Below are 20,927 nucleotides of genomic sequence, written 5' to 3'. Positions count from 1 at the left end.
TGATGTTTATTTAAGGTGGCTGACACCCGGCGTTCCGGTGTCTTACCGCCACCTACCGGCCGAGTGCGAAGTGTTGGATTCAGGATCAGACGTCAGTTTGTTTTACTTTGTTGAATTTGAACGGATTGAAATCAAACAAATGACACACGTTCATGAATAATAATAAAATGATAATGCAAAGTCCTAAATGTTTACTGGTAACAGATAAAAATATAAAACAAATTCACCCTGACAAAAATACACTCAGTTGCCGTTTAGGTAATTTCTGAAGGATATGTTCTGTTTTTGTTGAAGCTGTTTTGTTCAACTGTGTAGTCATTTTGGAGGATGTATACAGGCTGGTGTTTCTGTTATTTTGCCTACTCTTAATGATGTCAATAATGGTATCTGTCTTGCTTTATTTTCAAGCACTGTCCCACAATTGTACATTGGCCAAACTGTATGTTTCAATAGTATTTCTGCAATATTTGATTTGATTTAGATTGATGAAGACTTTATTATTATCAACAGCGATAACAGGATTTTAAACTACATATTAACTACATTATTTTCTGCGGTATATGGTGTATATGTGTACTATATGGATGAGTGAGGATATAGATGAGGGGGACAGAATATTAGAAACGTCTTTGAATATAATACAGTCCAGTCCAACGCCATCACTATGAGTTAACACCTTTATATCAGGCAACAACGACAAAAACAAAGTTACATTAGATTGTAATAGATTACACTTGTATACAATCTAAACAGGTGTGGATTGCACCATCAGGTGTACCTAATAAATTAGTCATATGCTGTATGTACAGTTGAACTGTCGAAATAGTGAAATTACGTGAAAAAAAGTTCTTATATTTGTAAATATGCTGTCATCAAAGTCAAACCGTAATGGTACAAACGTCAATTGCGGAAGTATTCAGAAAGTATTTTTGTCTCGAGTATGTGAATGTCACTTTCAACGATGTTTTAACTCTGAACAGCTGGCGGATGATGCAAATGCGTGAAACTGGCAGAACACTGTGCGGCAGCATCTGATGAAGGGATTAACGGCACAGGACGGGACACTGCTGCCTCCGTGTGGTACTAAACGGTTACTGCAAGGACAAGAACAGTCAGATGAAGTCAATTATCGCTTCACGAGGAAAATGTGCAAAATGATTTGATTTAATCCCTTTAGAGGATTCTCCTGAAGATCATCAGTTGACAGAGAATTAAAAAAAACCTCTTTAAGCATCCTATACGAACTGCAGCCTGTGTAAAAACGATAAACTAAAATCTACAACATTTCAACTTGTTCTGTATTTGCAGTGATCATCGCACACGATCGTATTTTCCATTCTGACTTTAACTTTTAGTCCAGTTCTTGCAGTCTCTCATGCAGTTTAGGTCTAACAAACGGCCAGTCAAACGTTTCCTTGACCGTATCAACATGCTGTGGTTCGGCAGGTGCAGGCTCGGGGGGCTGTTGCTGTGGTACTGTCCAAACATGTTCGTGTTGGACAGGGTCCCTTTTCAAATAAGTGCTCGGAAACTCACGTGCATGTGTTCTCCATGAGGTGTCCAAAGCTTTTTCCTCTGGACAGGCCCCCTTGTGAACTCAGTGGCCTCACAAGCCTGCTGTGCTGCACCTGAAGGTGTGCCCACTTGCTGCACACCTGAGTGCTTTACGAGAAAGAAATCACATCATCATCATCATCATCATCATCATCATCATCATCATCATCATCATCGATAGAAACAAATCCATACATCTCTAAACTGTGATGCTAGATAATTAAAATGACCTTTTTCATATCGGCTCGCTCTGCAGCAAAGTAAGTTTGATTCTTGAAGCAGTGATGCCACAAGTAGGATGTCACTGCCTTGTCTAGGTCTTTGTATGTACTTTCAAAAGAATGCAGTGGGGAAAATATATGAATAGCTAACTAATGAAGTTACCAGATATAGAAATGTGGGTGTTTGTAATGCAGGTGAGCACACAGGTGAATGAAAGAGATGAGATACTCAAGTATCATCACACTCAAGTAAGTACATCAAAATTGCACTTGGTATTTATAAGTACTCATGTACTGTACTGTATGTGAGTGCATTAGTTCTGAGTACAAAAACCATTTAATGAACATGATGGTCATTGACATTTTTTAAAGAAAACACTTTATTTGAAAGGTGTGTTTACAACAATATAGCATCAGAAAGAAAAGTCAGTGGGGCCATCCTTTACAATGTCAGTGTAAAAATGAACACAGCTGCCTGAAAGCAGTGAATTACCACCACTTATGTCGACTTTTATACCGAATAATTGCAGTTTAGTGCAGGGACGGATGACACGGCAGGCTGGCTCCCAACGCTGAACGGATCCTCTGACCTCCCGACAGTCTGTTCAAGATGGCCGCCTGAGTGAAGAATCTACACATCTCCAATCAAACTAATCCAAGCTAGCTTCTCCAGCAACTTTGACTGTGTCATTTGACAATGGGGCGATGAAGCGTGAGACGGTGGTTCCTATTTTAAAACGGAAGATGAGAACAATTGTTGAGGACGACGCCGGAAATATGGAATAAAACAGCGCTGGTGAGGAATTCAGGAGCAAACCAGGTTAACGTTAACCTACAGTAAGCTAGCTGCATTAGCCAGCTAACGCGTTAAGGCTAACGGTAACTTTAGCTACACCTGTTTTAGTCACGTTAATTCCAGGTGACAAACAACAGGCTGTTTAGTGGTGGCTGACATTTAAGAGTCAGAAACAGTCAGGGACAAGCAACCCTGTAATTAACACTTAAATCAAAGTGTAAAGTGTGTTTGTTGTGCTGAAATGTTTGTTGCTAACGTTACCTGCTAACGTTAGCTCACTGTTGCGTTATGTAGGTTAGTTAGCTTGTTTGCTAATGTTGTGAAGGCTTTCGTGTCTCGCCTTCATGTTGCCGTTGAGGAATATCATCCAAGCTGCTTTTTGTCGTACACTATGTTGATTCTTGTGAAATGTGATGTGAGTTAACGTCAGCGTTAAGCAAAGCGCCATTTAAATGACAGAAATGACATAAAATTGTTGAATTATATCAGTAACACGTAGCTTGGTGCGGTGTTACGACGGTGTTCGTGACCCTTCAGATCCTGTGACCTCATTTGGGATTTCAGCTGTAAACATCGACTGTTTCAAGTTAACAGGTAACACCGGATGGTGATGGCAGGTATTTAACACGGTGACCTCTTAGTTTTTGGACAGGGTCACACATTTTGACAGCTGTGACTCCAGTAATGTAATTTACAGCCATACGAAGAGGGGAAATTTAATTAAGTCGATCTAATTAAGGACTGTCGTTAAGTACAGCGTTGACTTGTACTACTATTTCAATGTACTTTAAACTTCTACTTCAGACTGTACTGTACTGTTTTACTCCATTACATTTATTTTATTTACATTACACTTATTGTTAGTGGTTCCTTTGCATGACTTTAAATCTGATTTATGTAATCAATTTATAACATACTGTAGAAATTAAGCTATATAAGCTTAAACTGGCTCCACCACAACCAGCTGCAACCAGATCTGTGTGAATCCATCAGTAATACAATACATATAATAAATATGCAGTTAATATGGCTCCCAAAGGGGCTGCTATGCCCTTCGATGTGTACTTTTACCTGCAGTACATTCAGCTGATAATAGTTGTGTACTTTCACTGAAGTGAATGTTGGACCTGAGTACTTTTTCAGAGCAGCTGTGCTTCTTTTACTCAAGTACAAATATATGAGTTGTTCTTCCACCAATGCCTCAGTAGTTTTTGCTCGTTAAGACACTGTCAGGTCCTGTCTGTCACCTGACCTCAGGTGATAGTAGTGTAACTTTTTCTGAGAGTTGGAGAAATACTTAAAATCATTTTTTGATTGATGTAGAAATATCAGGTGGCTAACAGCTGGTAATACATATATTGTGATTGTTGTATGTTGTGATTTATGATAATTAACCGTAAGGTGTGTATTTAGTCAGACTTCCTCATTCCCATCCACATTTAGCCCACACAGCTACCACAGCAGTGCGAAGAGAGTTACTGAGGAATGAGGAACGGAAAATGTACTTTGTTTGCCTTAACTCACATTGACTTGTGGAAAAGGAGGTGTGTCTGCAGTGTCTTCTTCGGTGTCCTTGGTGTGGTGGGTCACTGCTGCGTCTTTGTTAACATTGCTGTAGAGTCCACATCAGGTGATTTCTCTGTGGAAGTCTGCAGTACTTTTCTGCTTTGTTAACTGTAGAAACTGCAGGAAAATCAAGTCAAATTTGTCATCTGATCAAAACACAGAGGTCATCCGACAGATGCTGTTTTTGGCCTGTTTTCTAGTGTCCGGATGATCTAGAATGCAAGTAAAGTACCATAAACACTGTGTGTGTAAAGTATGCATTTAAAGGTTAACTGCTTGTCATTTTTGGGAAAGAAGGTTTTTGGCAATGGCCGCTCAGACTCCTTTCATCCAGTGTATTTTAGAAAGTATTTGATGTTTGTCCTCAGTTCAAACAGGGAGCTATTTTCAACCACGCTGCAGATGTGCTTCTCCAAAATTTGACCCATTTTCACTCCCACTAATAATAACCCATCTCTGATACTCCATTTCCACAAATTCAGCTTTAAACACGGGGGGTGTCAGATCTGTGGTAAGACTTTGTTTCAGGCATCTTCAGGTTCATTTGATCCTTCACCTCTTTGTGTTATTGTGGGACAGACAATGATCTGCACAGCCAGAGCTGAAGCACAGCGGGTGGTGTTGTTCTGCCACTGAGTGTTACTGCAGACAGTTAGCTGGAGTCCCACTGTTCCACAAAAACACATTATCATTGCACATTTCTCTTACTGTGAGTCACCTGTGCAGGTATCTTCCCTTAATATCCCTTGTGTTGTTGAACATATGTTAAGATTAGGACATTTGAGACTGCTGTATCGTAGCGTTTTCATTAGGTGTCAGAAACACAGGTGTTCCTCTGCCACGACTTCATTTTCATTCATGGTTCTTGTACTGTAGTTTGCTCAGCCGACGAGCTGCGGGGACCATCTAATACCTGGAGACTCCTGGAGAGGCGAAGTCATGAGGTGATGGAAAAAGCCTCAACCTTTTGTAGGGAATGAGCAGATTGCATGGTAGAATATAGAGAATGAAACGAGCGTGTTCTTTAAAAGTTGGAAGCTAAAGCAGGAAACACTCTTCACCCAGGTGAAGGAACTTAATGAGCTGGTGCTGACAGGAGGCAGTAATACCAACGTGCTGAGTGATGGAGAAAATCACATGATGCAGGCATGTTTGCTGTGAAACTGGTCTGTGAGGACGACGGCAGCTTTTCCTCTCTGATGCACTTTAAACCACAGATGTTGTGTTTTTCTGTTCCTGTTGTTTGGTCACCTCAGAAGCTCCTTACAATCACAAACCAGATGTGAGTGTATAAAACGGCTTGAAGTAAAAAAAAGTAGAACTGTTGTGCAAAGTGTTTTTTATAATAATGTCTCACTAACAGGACGTGTAGACCAACAGGAGCAGCATGATACAGCAGTTTGAGTGTGTACGTGTGTATGTGCTTGTTTATCATCATCAATCTACTTCTACTAAATATTTATACAGTTTTAAGGTGTGGTTTGGAACTTTGAAGCCAGGTTGTGTCAGCGTCCTGGAAGAGTTCCTCTCATGCACTCCTGCATTAATAAGGTGCAGTAAGTGGTTTCGCTGTCAGGTTTTCACATGCATGTATTTGGTAGAACTGTTATTTTAGATTTTTGACTTTGTGTTGTGGTTTGGTTCATTCGTGCAGCCGTTGACATGAAGACATACAGTGTGCTTTGTCACGTGACGAATGAGGAAACGAGAATGTCTCATTGGGTTAATGTGTCATGAACTGACCTAGATTCTTGCTCTTAAGGAGATTTTTACACAATCACCCAAAGAGCAAAGATATTAGACTAGAAGAAAAGACAGTGTCAGGAATAATACGTTCTTTTTCGGGGACATTACAACATGTCTTCTTTTTCTGTTTTAGGAACTGAGGGGGTAAAGGGCCCTTTGTGTTCGCCCAGCATGGACAGCTTCTTCAAGGCAGCTGTATGTGATCTGGACAAACTGCTTGACGACTTCGAGCTCAACACTGGTAAGAACGATATGAAACGACTGATCCGTGTGCTCATTGTTTTCTCGATTGAGCTTCAAGATTCAAGCTGACATTTTTAAATCTCTTGTTTCGTCAGACAAAAAGTCCTCAAACAGAAGATATTTAATTTACAATCATACAGAACAGAGAAAAGCACCAAATCTTTTCACTTCCACTTTTTAGAAGCTGAAGTGTTAAATTTTGGATGTCTCTGCCTAAAATAATTACTTAGATGATTATTGTCATAGTTGGCTTTCAGTTCAACTGAACCGTTTGCTGACGGTTTAACTCAGCTCGAGTAAAACAGACTGCTGAAATGTCTGATCCATACGTTTGGACTCATGAGCTTCTTGTTTTCTGTCTAATTCTTAATCTTCTGCTTAGAACCAGTAATACAGTTTGAAATCTAAGTGATCTTTTTGAAGCCTGTCTGAGTTTAACTTGTTCTTTTTTCTCCTACAGAGGAACTTGAATGCAGATCTGTTTTCCTGAAGCCTTCTGTCTACCCCTTCTCCTCACTGGGCTCTCAGTGTTTGTCCTCAGAGGCGTCCACTGTCCCGCCGAACCTCCCTGACCTTAACTCTCTTCATTATGGTTCTGCCACCAGCTGTCCCGACCGCTCCAGCAGTCACAACGGCAGCGCTGATGACGCAGAGGTCAAAGGTCAGCCTCTCACCACAGTGGACCTTCTCTCGTCTGTGGATCGCAGGCCAGCTAAAAGCTCCGCCCCTCCCTGCCCAGACAGAGCTCTGAAGCCGGTGTGTGACCTCGTGAATGACACAAGCTCTGCCATCCTGGTCAGGGCCAACAGCCACGATGCTTTCAGTGAGCTGGACATGGCGGAAAAGCAAATGGAGGAGGAGGAGACGCTGCTTGTGGACTTTGACAGCCCTCTGGTCACTGTGCATGGAGAGGAGCAAAACCAAAGTGCTGTCTGTAGAGACAGCAAGGAGGATGAAGCCTCTGCAGGGCAGGACGAGCTGCTGGGTTTAGACATCCAGGAGCAGAGCGGTGAATACTCTTCATCTCTCAGCCTGCTGGACGTCATTCTTCCCGCCGCTGTGGAGAGGAGCTCTGATTCCACGGAAGATTCACCGTCACCAAGGACCGCTGAGTCAGCTGACGATGAGGAGAGGGACTGTGACGAGGTGGCTTGCACAAACCAAGTTGTGGATAACTCCTCAGACCGCTGTGAGGAGGAGGGCGCCCTGCCCGTGGATAGCATGAAAGGAGCAGACGCCTCAGTGAACAATGAGGATGAGTCACAAGAAGCCTCGGAGAATCGCGAGGCGGAGTCTTCTGTCGCTCCAAAGTCAGGGGCGCCAGACAGCGAAGCGGTTGGCTTATCGTGCCTGCCCTTAGCGGTGTCCATGTGTGGAGCTCTGGTGAACCAGAAGACCACAGAAGATGAGTGTGGGGAAGCCGCAGAGCAGTGTGATGAGGCAGACGTCTCTGAAAGCACAGAAGCAGACGCCCTGTCGGCCTTGGAAGCCAGGGAGGACAGGGCCCGTTTAGAGGAGGCTGCTGACTCATCAGTTTCTGCATCCCAGCAGGTTTTAGAGGGCAGGACGTCACCAGAGGGACAGCATGTCTCTTATGAACCTGCTGCTGCTGCTCCTGCTGCACCTCCTGCAGACCTCGCCTCCTGCGATCGCCCAGAACCCAGCCCGGTTGATCCTCCTGAGTTTGGCTTTGAGTACCTGCCGGAGAGCGACCAGGCTGAGCTGCTGGTGACAGACGAGGAGTTAGATGCATTCCTGCAGGCACACGCAGAAGCAGAGCAGGGCAGTGGGCTCTCTTACTGCAGCAGCTCTGGAGATTTCACTCAACCTGAGAGTCTCTCTCAGGCAAATGGAGATCTGGAGGGTAGGCCGGTGGACGGGGAGCTGAGGAGCTGTGGTCAGGATCTGGAGGGTCTGGCTTCTCCAGAAAGTGACAGAACAATGTGTGTGTCTGTAGAGGGAAGTTTAAACCCTGGTGCTCCATCACTATCGCAGGACTCTAGCAGACCTTCTCAAGAAGAGCCAGAAGCGTCCTCTGGGGTCAGCCATTCTTCGACCAGCAACACTTTCCAGTCCCAGCACAGCAGTAGCCCCGATCAGCAGCCCTCCTATGGAGGAGCAAGACCTAAACAGCTACACTGCCAAACTGCTAGATCTCCACCAGCAGGAGAAGAGGGAGAGGAGCAGGCTACTCCTCCTCCGGCCGAGGATGAAGAGAGTTCACCCAAAAACACCAGTCTTACAGAGGAGCATTCCAACGTCAGGGATTTGAGCCCTGCATACGCCACTCAGGAGCACCAGGAGCATCAGGAGCATCAGGAGTACAGTGTGGGCTACGACGAGCTCTCAGAGCCCCCACCTTACCCTGGGGAGCCACCTACAGACGGTGCCAGGCCGGCGAACTGGAAGAGAGAGGGAGTGGAGGAGTTGGGAAGCAGACAGCCTGCCTGGGTTCCAGACTCTGAAGCTCCCAACTGCATGAACTGCTACCAGAGGTTCACGTTCACCAAGAGGCGGCATCACTGTCGAGCCTGCGGGAAGGTGAGCTGTCCGACCTGAACGGTCCAAAACCCCCAAATATTACAGTCATGTGAAATGAGGAAAAGCAGCAGAGTAACAGGACAATGAAACAGTAGCTTTCAGCATTTGCAGAACCATTTGTGTCTGTATTTGTGATTTTAAAGGTTCTTATATTACTGACAGGACTGTACTTTGTCAGTGTGTTTACAGGCAGTGTGTCCTAATATTTCCTAATCAGCTTCAATTATCCAATTTTATTTATATAACGCCAAATCACAACAGAAGATTGTCTGGGGACACTGGGCTTGTAGAGCAGGTCAGGAACCTACTTGTAATCTACACAGACCCATCGATTCCCCCGTGAGCGAGCGCTTGGCCGCAGCGGCGAGGAAGAACTTCCCTTTAATAGGCGGAACCCTCGAGCAGAACCAGGCTCTGGGTGGGCGGCCATCTGCCTCGACCGGGGGGGTGGAGGGGTGGAGAGGTGGAGAGGTGGAGAGGGAGAGAGAGAGGAGTATGCACAGGACATTTGACTACTAATAAAACAGTACAAGCTATACAGTATATAAGTATATGGTGTATTTATGCAAAACAGTATATGTACATAACAATACTGTGAATGTGACAGTAATAGAAATATGACTGATAGTAGTAGCAGATGCAGTGGGCGTCAGCACAGGCCTTAGTGGGATGTTACCGACGTGTTTTTTTTGCATTGATTTTTCTGCAAACTGTGTGATTGAAGAACTGAAATGAGAAATTCTGTTGGTTTGTGACGCTCGTGTCACATGTTACGTGACATGAAAGTGCCCATGAGGTGTGCATGTTTCACAAACAGTTCAATAAAACAGATTACGTCCCAGGACCAAATATAGCGCAGTGGATTCATGGAGGCAGAGAGGATGAGTCAGCAGTTCTTTTTCCAGCTCTTCTATAGATCCCCACTGAGCCGTGTGTCCTAAAGATGGAGCTAAGTCCTTTAACGGCCAGTGATTAAAACAGCATTAGAGAGGACTGTGGAGGATGTGTTATTGTACACATCAGGATTACCTGCACTTAGGAGACCAGACAGAGAGACAAACATGTTGGAATATACTGTAAATTGTCGTGTATGTATGTAAATGTACTGTGCACGTAGTACGCCCCGTCCATCACTGTCGTCCTCTCTCCGCTGTGGCAGGTCTACTGCGCCGTGTGCTGCAACAGGAAGTGTAAGCTGAAGTACTTGGAGAAGGAGGCTCGCGTGTGTGTCGTCTGCTTTGATACCATACACAGAGGTAAGGCCCTCGTTTGGTCTGGTCTGAGATCTGTCTCCGCCGCTCACTTCCACGTATGTCTGCGGTCATGTGAGCGAAGGCGAGCTCCTGGCTGAGCGCTGCGCGTTCAGAGCTCTGAAAGGGAAACATTTAACATCTGCAGGATGATTGTTAACAGAAACACGTCACTCAGGAGCCGTTCGATGGCTGAGAGTCATTTCAAGAAACAATGGAGATGATTTATTCTTTCCACCTGCTTTCAGATCAGCTGTTAGTTGTTGTTTGATTGTTGACAGACCTCTGAAATGGGACAAAGCTGTTTCCTGTGCTCGAGTTATTCGTGTGTGTCACGTCTCCTGCAGGGAGAACACTGTTGTTTTGGACGGCCTTTCTTAATATGCTGATTTTGTTGATGCTAAAAACTTGTGAGTAGCTTTTGCTTGCTGATAGAGAATTGACTGAGCAATGAATGCAGGTTTTAAAGTGAAGAATCAGGTAGAAATAGCTCGATAGATGGATACACATGCCACTTTAAAGCTGCACTGATCAATATTTCTGTTTTAACGATGGCATTTTAGTGTCTTTCAGCTGCTTGTTTTGATTTTACAGCCACAGCTTTACTGTTTCGTTTCACCGTCACAGCTCTCATCTTTCTTTCCAGCTGCAGCAGGCAGCTTTAAAAACACAGCGCCGATCAGACCTGAGCCAAAGGAGAGTAAATATTGGATTTATGTTCATCAGATGACCAGAAACATGACTTCAGATGAATGCTAATACTGCTCTGCGTTTGCTCGGTGTGTAAATAAGCGTCAGGATTGTGTTCACAGCTAATGCAGCTTTAATGTTTGTCCCCATTTTTGAAGAGATTTTGGTGCCTCTGTGTGGAGGTGAATACATGAAGAGGGTAGAAATGACGTGAGTATTTTCATCCCCTCACAGGAACAGACTAAACCCACCATCTTCAAATCCGAAAATAGACTGAATTCAGTAGTTGTCATTAAAAGTTAATATCATCAGTAACATTTTCATTATGCAGTTGATGAATATTTAAGGCGCGAAGCAGCAAAAATGTCCCGCACAAAGAGGCTCAGAGGCTTTTATCACGTCTTTCTGAGCATCTATTCAAGAATTCAAGCATTGATTTAAAGAATCGCGTCTGTTCACGAACACAAAGAGCGTGTCGGTGTTTGTCAGCGTACACAGTCTGATGTTTCTGTGTCTGTGGTTGACTCGTCGGCTCTCAGGGAGGCACCTTTTTATAGTTAAAGACTGCAGCATGGTCATGGAGAAAGAGACGGGAGGGGGGAGATGGATGGGGCGGGCAGGAGAGAGGGAGGAGAGTTATAGCAGGACACTGGCATTTGTCCTTGATTGTGTGTGTGTGCGTGTGCGTGCGTGCTTGTGTGTGTTAGGATCCAGCTAACGCAGTAGGCATGTGATGCTCACACACGATGTCTATAATAAGACGAAAGAGAAGGAGGTGATCCACTTTTTGTGGCCGATGGATGCTCGAGCGGTGTGACGCGATCCCTCTCTCCTCTCCGTCACCTCTCTCCTCCCTCCTCTCTCCTCCTTCCTCCTTTACTCTCCATCTCTCATGTCAGTATGGTGAGCAGCATGTGAGGCTCGCTGCACACACCCCAGCCCGAAGCTAACATGCTGTTACGGCTAACAACAGACAGAGACGGGTGGAAATAAGCGAGGAAAGGCGAAGCGGTGATGGGAGTGTCTAAAGTCAGGCTGAGGAATAGACTCGCAGTGATGTGGACTGGTTGAGTTTTAGCAGAGGGGATGATGAGGTAAGATGCCTTTGAGTTTTTAACGAGTACGCTGTTGTTATTGTGCTAATGTGCGCTGCTGCTGTGTTTTGGTTGTCTCTTGTCGTGTTTATAATGTGTCCACAGAGGAATATTGGCGTATATTAGTGCCAAACTTAAAATGCAGTCACCTTGTTACCCTTTCATGTAGAACAAGGTGGAAAAAAAAACACACCTTGTTGTGATGCTGTGTGGCTGTTAAGAGGCGTTTTTCCACTGACAGCGGTCTGAATTGCTGTCGTGTGTTTGCTGTGTGCTTCCTCCTGACGGGGCTGTGTTCCCGTGCTCTTGTAAGCCGCTCTGTACTTGTTGTCAGTACACAACAGATCGATAAAGATCTGTGATGCTTAATCAATATAATGTAGACGAGTGCCACATCAGCGTTTTCTGGGAGTGCAACCGGAAGGCTGAGAAAGCGTCTGAGAAGTACCAACTCATGTCTGTCCCGTTCGCAGTAACCTTCATTCATGCGCTGTAATCGGCTCTGTATCACGTTCTGTGGGTGAAGCCGAGCTGTCACTCATTGTTAAACCTTTCTGATTTTTCTTTTTTCAAGTCCTCCCATTGAAAACGATGCTGCAGCGTTGTGCTGTGGTACACACAGGCAGTTCCCAAACACAAATTAGTGATTACAGTAATGAGCCGCTGCCTTGTGGTCACCGCATCACGGCCGTTACGCCATGTGCAGCTTTTCTGTGAAGCTTGTTCCCTCCCAGCGAGCACAGTCACGCTCATGCTCCAATTCTGCGTCGACATTATCCGATCTGACATCTGATCACTCGACGCAAAAGTATCACCTTCGTCATCATCATCATCAGCTGCTTCAGGCAGAGTTTCAGTCTTCACAATCTGAAAAGAAGGTGAACATGCAGAAGCGTCTTCATCCTGATGTCCATGAAAACACGACATCACCAGCTGTTTTCTGCCGCCTGTCCACTGTGAAGAGGGAAAAACCTCGTGTGTCTAAACTTTTCTGACAAAGACGTGAGAAAAACAGCAGTTTTGATGAAGATAAAATGAAGGAATCAGACTCTGGTCATGAGACTGGAAGTGAGCTGCTGCTCTGCTGCATTAAGCCAGACTAACTGGAGGCTGTAACATAGATCTCAAACAGCCTTCGTATCAGCCGCTTTGTTCACTCACATCCTGCAGAAGCTGAAGTGTGTGTTGTTTTTAGCCACGAGTTTAGTTTAGCTCTTCTCCATTCTGCACCCGTCAGTCAGTGTGTGATCAGCCTGTCTGAACTAACAGCAGCTGCCTGCGGTTTCCGAGTGGTCGCAGAATCAGAGGAAGTTGCAAGAAGCAAATCAAAACAAACTCTTCGCTGGTTTAATCAGTGGCCGCTGTTTGAGGCTGTGCTGAAACATCTAGATTTATGTTTACACACATGACAAACTGAGGCAGAACTCTTTAACAACAAAACTCTGCATTGAGCACTGCTACAAGGATGTCAGCATCCGAACATTTTCAAATTAGCACTGAACAAAGAACAGCTGAGGCTTATGGGAATGTGATTAGATTTCAGCTGTTTGGTCATAAACCAGAGTCCTGGACGAATTACAGTTTTGACCTGATGATGACGCCGGATGAAAAGTGGAAGAACCACTGAAAACGTTAAAATCATAAAATGAACGGTGAACTGATATTTGAGTCAACACGAGGTGAAACTGATTTAATCAACTTGAAATTTGTCCTAAATTTCACCTCTGTGACGTCTTTCTCCTTGTAGCTCAGGCCCTGGAGCGGATGATGAGTCCTGTGGGTCCCAGTCCAAACCCCAACGTCCCGTCTGAGTACTGCAGCACCATCCCCCCCCTGCAGCAGGCTCGTGCCGCCGGCACGCTGAACTCTCCTCCACCGACCGTCATGGTGCCTGTGTCCGTTCTCAAACACCCAAACAACGACAGTATGATCACTCCTGAATACCGCACGCAGTCTGCACTTCACCTTCGCCTCGTTTCCTCCGCTCTACCCTTGAAAAACTTCCGTTTTCTGTGTTATCAGGTTGTCCGCGTGAACAGAAGCGCGTGTGGTTCGCTGATGGCATCCTGCCCAACGGAGAGGTGGCCGACACGACCAAGCTGTCGGTGACGAGCCGCCGGAGCTCCCAGGAGTTCAGCGGTGTCCCTGCAGACCAAACCACAGTAAGACCACACAGGCAGAGAGACACCAGATTCTGCGGGACGTTGGTTTTTAGGACGTTCTTACCTTGTTCGCTCTGGTTAACAGGCTGCTTCACTGAGCTTCAGACAGATTTTTAACTGCTAACACTGTCAGCAGCAGTGAGTTACAGTGAAGTGTACCACAGTGACCGACCCTCTCATTTCAGCCTGGCTCAGCCGGGTCAGAGGTCGGAGTCGGTGGCTCCTCCACCCCTGAAGCGTCCGGGGCCGTAGAGGTGGTCCGACCTCCGGTGTCCGGACCCTGGGACTACGCCCTGCTGTCTGGAATCAGCTCTTCGGTGAAGAGGATTCCCAGTCTGCTCCCAGATAACGAGGACGAGCTGCCTCCTCTGCTCATCGCCACGGGAGAGGACGAGGCAGGAGGTGTGTTTTCACTGCACTGTGTTTGATGGTTTAAATGGTTTTATTGCTCATGTCGACATGCAGCTGTTTATGAAATGTGTTGGCACTTTTATGTCTTCAGTCTGAGATTAGTGCCGTCAGATTAATGATTAGGATGGCTGTGAGAAGCGTCCCATGTGTCATCTCCAGTGCTCAGAGAGACTAAAGTCAGTTTAATGAACAATAAAACACCGTGAATGAGACAGTTTTATGTTGTTGGGGAGATTCTTCTCATGTCAGATCAGCCTGTAAAAATTCCCCTCAAGCTGTTCACAAAAGAGGCCAAAAATAGTGATAATCAGGCGTCTCCTCATGTTTCCCACTGCGATCCATGCAAACATGAAGGCACAGCTGTGAGCAGATCCCAGCAGTCCCTCTGCTCCGGCTCGTGCACCAGGGCCCAGTCCCATCACGTGTGAATAAAGCTGTATGAAAACATCACCTACAGCTTGTCAGACTGCCTCAGCAGGTAGACGACACCTGCAGCGTTTGGTGTTCGCTGCATTGCTTTGCATCGCGTGCGTGTGAGCTGCTGTGTTTCCTCTTCAGATGTCTTGGTCGAGGAGAGTCCTGCTCCCTGCCAGATTCTGCACCTGTTAGAGGAGGGGGGACCTCGACCGCTCACCTTCGTTCTGAACGCCAACCTGCTGGTCAACGTCAAGCTGGTCACATGTGAGTGGAACATGTCTGAGCCTGTGGGCGTGTCTTCACGCAGACCTGGTCCCTGTTAACTCCGTGTTCTCCTGTCATCCTCCAGACGGCGGTCGGCAGTGCTGGAGCTTCGGCTCTAACGGGCTGCAGGCTCTGGGGCAGAGAGAGCTGGTGTTTCTGTTGGAGTGTTTGCCAGAAGAAAAAGCTCTTCCAAAAGACCTTTTCACGCTCTATCTCAACATTTACCAGGAAGCCCAGAGAGGTGGGCAGCACACCAGCCTTGTGTTCGTGTTCGTGTTTGGTGAAAGACGACCGAATCGTTATCGTCTGTTACAGGGAAGTTCTTGGAGGAGCTGGATAACGTGACGTTCACGAGCAGCTTTCTGGGCAGTAAGGACCACGCCGGGATGCTCTTCTTCTCCCACACCTGTCAGCCTCTGGATGGCCTCACTCTCCCCGCTCAGCCCTTCCTGTTCGGCCTGCTCATCCAGAAGCTGGAGGTGCCCTGGGCCAAAGTCTTTCCCCTCCGGCTGCTCCTCCGGCTCGGAGCTGAGTACAGCGGTGGGCACTTAGCTGTTTCCTGTCTTTGTGGTCTGAACCGATCAGAGATGAGATGATTAATCAATTAAAAATGATCTGATGCCGTCTCCTTTACTCCGTCTTCTCCATTTCAGTGATCTGAAATCTGTTATTTTATCCAGAATAATTTGAGCAGAAATGATCTTTGACTGAAAAATGAAATATTTCATCATGTTTTTATTCTCTGGCTTTAAAGCAAACCTTCAGTGAGTCACCAAGCTATTGATCAGCTATTAGTAATTTTCTTCTTTCATGGTTTCTGTAGTGAAAATGTGTTCTCTTTTTCAGTGTATCCTACTCCGCTGACCAGCGTCCGTTTTCGAGACTCGGTGTATCGAGAGACGGGACACACCATCATGAATTTACTGGCTGTAAGTGTTAAAACTCAATCACATGTTTTGTTGCCGTCGGTCTGAAGTGAATTCACAGCTTAAGTCGTGTTGTTCAGCGTTAATCCCACAGAAACCACGTCTTTTAAACTGCTTTTAATCAGGTGGCTGAGAAGCTCCCGTCTGCTGTTAATCATTCCTCACAATTAGGTTCTTTCCCAAATGACACCGAAGGCTTTTGTGGTGAAATCAAGATAAAAGAGAAGAATTCAGACCGTCGTCACTGTCGGGTTGCAAACAAGGGTCAAAGCTTTCTTCCTTAAGTGAGATTGTAAATAATTAATTAGTTTTTAAGCTCTGCTACCACAGAAAAATCCAGTGATTCCTCAGGATCCACAGCAGCTCTGAGACATGAATCTGGACTCAAACATAAACGTTCATCACACGATTCTTCTAAAGAGATGAATGCTGTGTCCTGTGGCAGCGCTGTCAGCTGGCTCGGCTCGTACAGCTGTTGAGTCTGAGCTCCCTCACTGACTTCATGAGGAGGCGTGACTGCGCTCTCAAATTAGTAGTAATGAAGTCTTATGCAGCTTTGGGGCTTTCGCTCTGTTTGTGCCAAAAAGATTCAGAGCTTCGGGGCTTCAAACGCAGAGTTCAGTAACATCTGGTGACTTGTTAAACTTACAGCAGCGCCTCCAGACTGCAGACAGAGCACAGCACCAAGAACCCTGCGTGTTTATGTCAACCCTGTAATGCTCGTTGTGTTCGGAGGTGCTGCAAAACTTTGAAAACAGTCGAGCTGAATGAAGCTTTTCCTGCAGCAGCAGAGACGTTTGACGCTTCACGTCTTCAGTCATGTGGTTTTCCTCCTATGATAAAAGCTCAATAAAGATTCTCCTGAGCTTCAGTGTCGTCTCTGACAGTGAAGTAGTGACAGCAGCAGACATTGTCGGGCTCTTTGGCTCCCCCTAGTGGCCAAACATGAAAAGAGCTTCCAGTTTGAAATACATGATTCAGGATCTCTGTTTTCCTCTCAGGACCTGAGGAACTACCAGTACAGTCTGTCCGTGGTGGAGGGCCTGAGGATCCACATGGAGATGGGCCACAGCTACATCGACATTCCCAAAAGGAGCTTCAACGAGGTGAGGCAGCTGGAAAGGAGGAATTCAACATTTTGGGAAATAAACTCATTGGCTGTCTTGCAGAAAAGAGACAGAAACATGAAAGGCTGATTTTGAGTTTGAGGTAAATCAGTCTTTTAGCATTAGCATCGTGCTGCTAGCCTGTGCTTTCTGCGTCATCTCATCGACTTAGTGCTACCAAAGGCCTCATTTCTGTCAGCAATGATTAGTTCTGCGTGTTTTACAGATGCAGAAGGTGGTCAACGCATCCAACGAGCACGTCATCAGTATTGGAGCATGCTTCAGCTCTGAGGCCGACTCTCACCTGGTGTGTTTCCAGAATGAGGAGGGAAACTATCAGACTCAGGCCAACAGCATGCCGGGGAAGACCCGCACAGGTGAGACAGCAGGACTCTGCCCAGACGTCCGTCTTCGATGAGCTGCGATGGTTATTGATGCCTCTGGACTAACCCTGCGCTGGTCTGTGTGTGGTTACAGTGACGGGAGCCAGTTTTGTAGTGTTCAATGGAGCCCTGAAAGCCTCCTCAGGCTTCATCGCCAAGTCCAGCATCGTTGAAGGTAAAGTTACTCGTTCATTGACTTCTTCACATCAGGGCTGTGAATAAGGGAAGAACCCTAACTGGACTTTGTGACTGTGTGTCAGATGGGTTGATGGTGCAGATCCCCCCGGAGACGATGGAGTCTCTGCGCACCTCCCTGAGGGAGCAGACGGACTTCCACATTCCCTGCGGCAGGAACGACGGAGGGGAGGTCAGAGAAAACGTCACCGTCCGCTGGGTCGACTGGACTTCACCCGTCAACACGGGGTAACGGCACTGCACCCAGCACGGACGCACGCACGCACACACACACACACACACACACACAAAACCACACACACACTGTTTGCACATTCTTGTGCAATCTGTCCACCACAGCACTACTATCATGCCACACACACACATGCTTAACCAGCTGGTCATACATGAAGTAACTCTTTGTGCAGCAAGGTTTGTAGCAGCAGCAGCAGCAGCAGCAGCAGTAGTAGTAGTAGTGGTGGTGGTAGTATTAGTAGTAGTAGTAGTAGTAGTGGTGGTAGTAGTATTAGTAGTAGTAGTAGTAGTAGTGGTGGTAGTAGTAGTAGTAGTAGTAGTAGTAGTAGTGGTGGTAGTAGTAGTAGTAGTAGTAGTGGTGGTAGTAGTAGTAGTAGTAGTGGTGGTAGTAGTAGTAGTAGTAGTGGTGGTAGTAGTAGTATTAGCACTGAGCAGGGGCTGATAAGGTTGCAACAGTCAAAAAAAAATTACTATAAGGACAGGAAAAAGCATCGTTTCTGAGGTGTTTTTTCTGTCCTCTTTGAAATGTGTACAGCTCCAGTCTGTCCTCCTGTGTTCAAACCGTTTCTGCTTGATGTTTGCTGGCCAGTAAAGGATCTCTGTTGAACAGTGGAAGAGATGAGGGACCAAATCCAAAGTCCTCGTGCTGTGTAAAAATACTTGCTGCCGTTTATTTTTAAGCTAATGTGACTCAATCAGAGCTGGAGTTTATCTTCCAAAGATGCTGTTTTTAGTGCACAACACAAAAGGGAAGTTATATTTAAAACCTTTAAGTCCTCGTCTTCAGATTTCCGTGGAGGAATCTTTGTTGACGAGACACACAGTCTGGTGCTTCACATGAAAACATGGCGGCTTAAAGCTGTAGGAATTAAAGTGCTTGTGTATTTATGTTCTGATGGACTTTAACGCTCGTCTGCAGCAAAACCAGCGGGGTTGATGGGAGGCCTCTGGATGGAGTCCACAGCGTGAGGGTGCTGCAGGACGCCGAGTTCGAGTCAGACGGCCAGACCATCAGATGCACTGAGGTGAGTCTCGACACCATGTTTGCGGCGTGAAGGCTCGGAGTCAGCTGACAGTCCAGTGGATGATGTGTGGCGTCCCTGCAGGTGTTCTACCAGCTCAAGGCTCCGGACTGCAGCCTGGCGTCGGTGCTGTCGTCCTGCGGCGTGTTTCAGAAGGAGATGGCTTCGGCCGCCTGCAGCGCTCTGACGCCTCACCTCGCCGTCCTCAGCTCCAGCGGCATCAACTCGCTCTCCCTCCGCATCTCCACGCAGCCTGATATGGTAAAACTAAACATTTGTGAGGCAGTTTTTAGAGTTTCTGCCGTGTGGCGCTGAGACGGGTGTGGTGAGGTGTGTCTCGCTGTGTGTTCGCTCTCAGGTGGAGTACCAGGCTGGCTGTGGAGGACGGCTCCTCCCTCAGCGCTACATGAACGAGCTGGACGGCGCTCTGATCCCCGTCATCCACGGAGGTAGCGCCAGCGTCCCACAGACTGCCATGGACATGGAGTTCACCTTCTACATCACACACACCATCTAGTGCACAGACAGAAATCCACTGAACAGACGTGGGTGAGCACAGAAAGAGGAGCTGAGCGCTCAGCTCGCGTCGCACAGTCGGACACGCAGCCAATCAGAGGACGAGCGGCCGCTGGGACGCAGCTCAGACGGACGTCAACTGATCTGATCTGTTGGTTTTCTGTGAAGGAACCGTTGTGTGTGTGTGCGTGTGTGTGCGCGCGCGCGTGTGTGTGTGTGTGTGTGTGTGCGCGTGTGTTTCGTGCTCACCAAAGCTGCTTTAATACAAGAAGCCAAACACTAAACAAGGAATACGACAACACGACCAAATACAAGCAAACGTCTCAAACCGTTTCCTCTGCTCTGCCTTCCAGGCTCCCCGCCGTCAGCTCGGAGCACCTCAGTGAATGTCTCCCACAGACGCTCGATGGACATGTCTCTCATTTGGATGTATTTATTCTATTTTAATACGGGCTCCTTGAATGAAATGATATTAAAGCAAAGGACGTCAGCGGCTGCAGTGTTCAGTCCTTCAGAGGTGTGATCAGGTGCTGCTGTATGAACCTCGTAGCTGAAAATCACATCTCAACGTACCGAGCTTTGCTTTCACGTGCTGGTTTATATGATCCTGCGCAGGAAGACATCGAGGCCTCATGCAAGAACTTTTCCCCATGAAGTCTGCTCGTGTTCCAACTCGTGCTAATTAGCATAATCCACATCCACAGACTGCTAAAAGCTCCATTTTTGGGGTTGTATCGATCGTGACTGATGTCGTCAGAGTAGAGCTGAAGAAAAGTCCTGATGTGAAACCAGAGGCTGAGAGATGTCAGAGCTGCAGCGGGATGAGAGGATATGACACAGGTGGTGTTTATAAGAGAGGACGTTCACCTGGACTCAGATCGCTCGTGAGTTCTAGATACGAGAATCTTGATGAATCCTTTTAAAGCCGTCGTGCGTGACGCTGGAGGTCAGATCTGCTCATGCGAAGGTTCTTGCGTGAGGCCCGTGGTGTCGTGCTGGAGATCAGATCTTCCTCCTCGCTCACAGCTCACTGAGCTAAAGGTGATGTGACGGGTTTATTCTGGAGTTCCAGCCGTGATCAGGGTTGGACGATGTGGAAAGCATCCTGTTCAAGTTCGTTTAAACCAACGTTTTCCTGTTCTTTTCGCCGCCGTCGCTCTCTGCCAACACGCGTCTGCTGTACTTCAACTGTGTCAACGTGCAGCTGAGCAGTTTCTCCCAGCTCTGACTCAAACACCAATGATCTTTCTTTACTTCAGGATATCATTTCAGTTAAATGATCAGGTTTTGCACAGCTGACGGGACCCATCATCTCACGCCTTTTTATTAAGATTCATTACCGTCAGTGTTCAGACTTTATGGAAACTTTAAAAGAAATAACTACAGTTTGGTAAAAGCATTTATTTGCTTTCCTGCCAAGAGTTTGAGAAGAAGACAGATGCACTCCTATATCTGTCGGTTAAATATGAAGCTACAGTTAGCTTAGCATTAAAACTGGAAACAGACACAGCTATCCTGGCTCTGTGCAAAGGACTGAAAAGTTAAAAAACTCAAAAAAAAAATTCCCAAAATATCGAAGAGAAACCTAAA

At 46.4% G+C, this 20,927-nt stretch overlaps 1 protein-coding gene across 1 annotated transcript; it reads left to right on the top strand.

The window, feature by feature from the left end:
- The first annotated feature begins 2,370 nt into the window (after window positions 1-2,370).
- Window positions 2,371-20,889, top strand: zfyve16 (zinc finger, FYVE domain containing 16). The gene is made up of 18 exons (XM_076757677.1): window positions 2,371-2,571; window positions 6,017-6,124; window positions 6,587-8,667; window positions 9,827-9,923; window positions 13,449-13,625; window positions 13,724-13,863; window positions 14,049-14,265; window positions 14,833-14,955; window positions 15,041-15,196; window positions 15,271-15,495; window positions 15,802-15,884; window positions 16,883-16,987; window positions 17,214-17,364; window positions 17,465-17,545; window positions 17,631-17,793; window positions 18,719-18,824; window positions 18,906-19,082; window positions 19,180-20,889. The coding sequence occupies exons 2-18, from the start codon at window positions 6,055-6,057 to the stop codon at window positions 19,336-19,338; spliced, it is 4,311 nt and encodes a 1,436-aa protein (XP_076613792.1). The 5' UTR covers window positions 2,371-2,571; window positions 6,017-6,054; the 3' UTR covers window positions 19,339-20,889.
- The last annotated feature ends 38 nt before the right edge of the window (window positions 20,890-20,927 follow it).

The sequence above is a fragment of the Chaetodon auriga genome, chromosome 19, assembly GCF_051107435.1.
Source record: "Chaetodon auriga isolate fChaAug3 chromosome 19, fChaAug3.hap1, whole genome shotgun sequence".
NCBI lineage: Eukaryota > Metazoa > Chordata > Actinopteri > Chaetodontiformes > Chaetodontidae > Chaetodon > Chaetodon auriga.
The sequence above is the reverse complement of the archived record's forward strand: the minus strand, read 5'-3'. Positions and strand labels throughout refer to the sequence as shown.

What these genes read in the sequence shown, in the direction of transcription:
- zfyve16 (XM_076757677.1), top strand. Translation starts at nt 6,055, where the DNA reads ATGGACAGCTTCTTCAAGGCAGCTGTATGTGATCTGGACAAACTGCTT. An exon ending in CTTTGATACCATACACAGAG is followed by an intron (nt 9,924 to 13,448) that starts GTAAGGCCCTCG and finishes TTCTCCTTGTAG; the next exon opens with CTCAGGCCCTGGAGCGGATG. An exon ending in CAAGTCCAGCATCGTTGAAG is followed by an intron (nt 17,546 to 17,630) that starts GTAAAGTTACTC and finishes ACTGTGTGTCAG; the next exon opens with ATGGGTTGATGGTGCAGATC.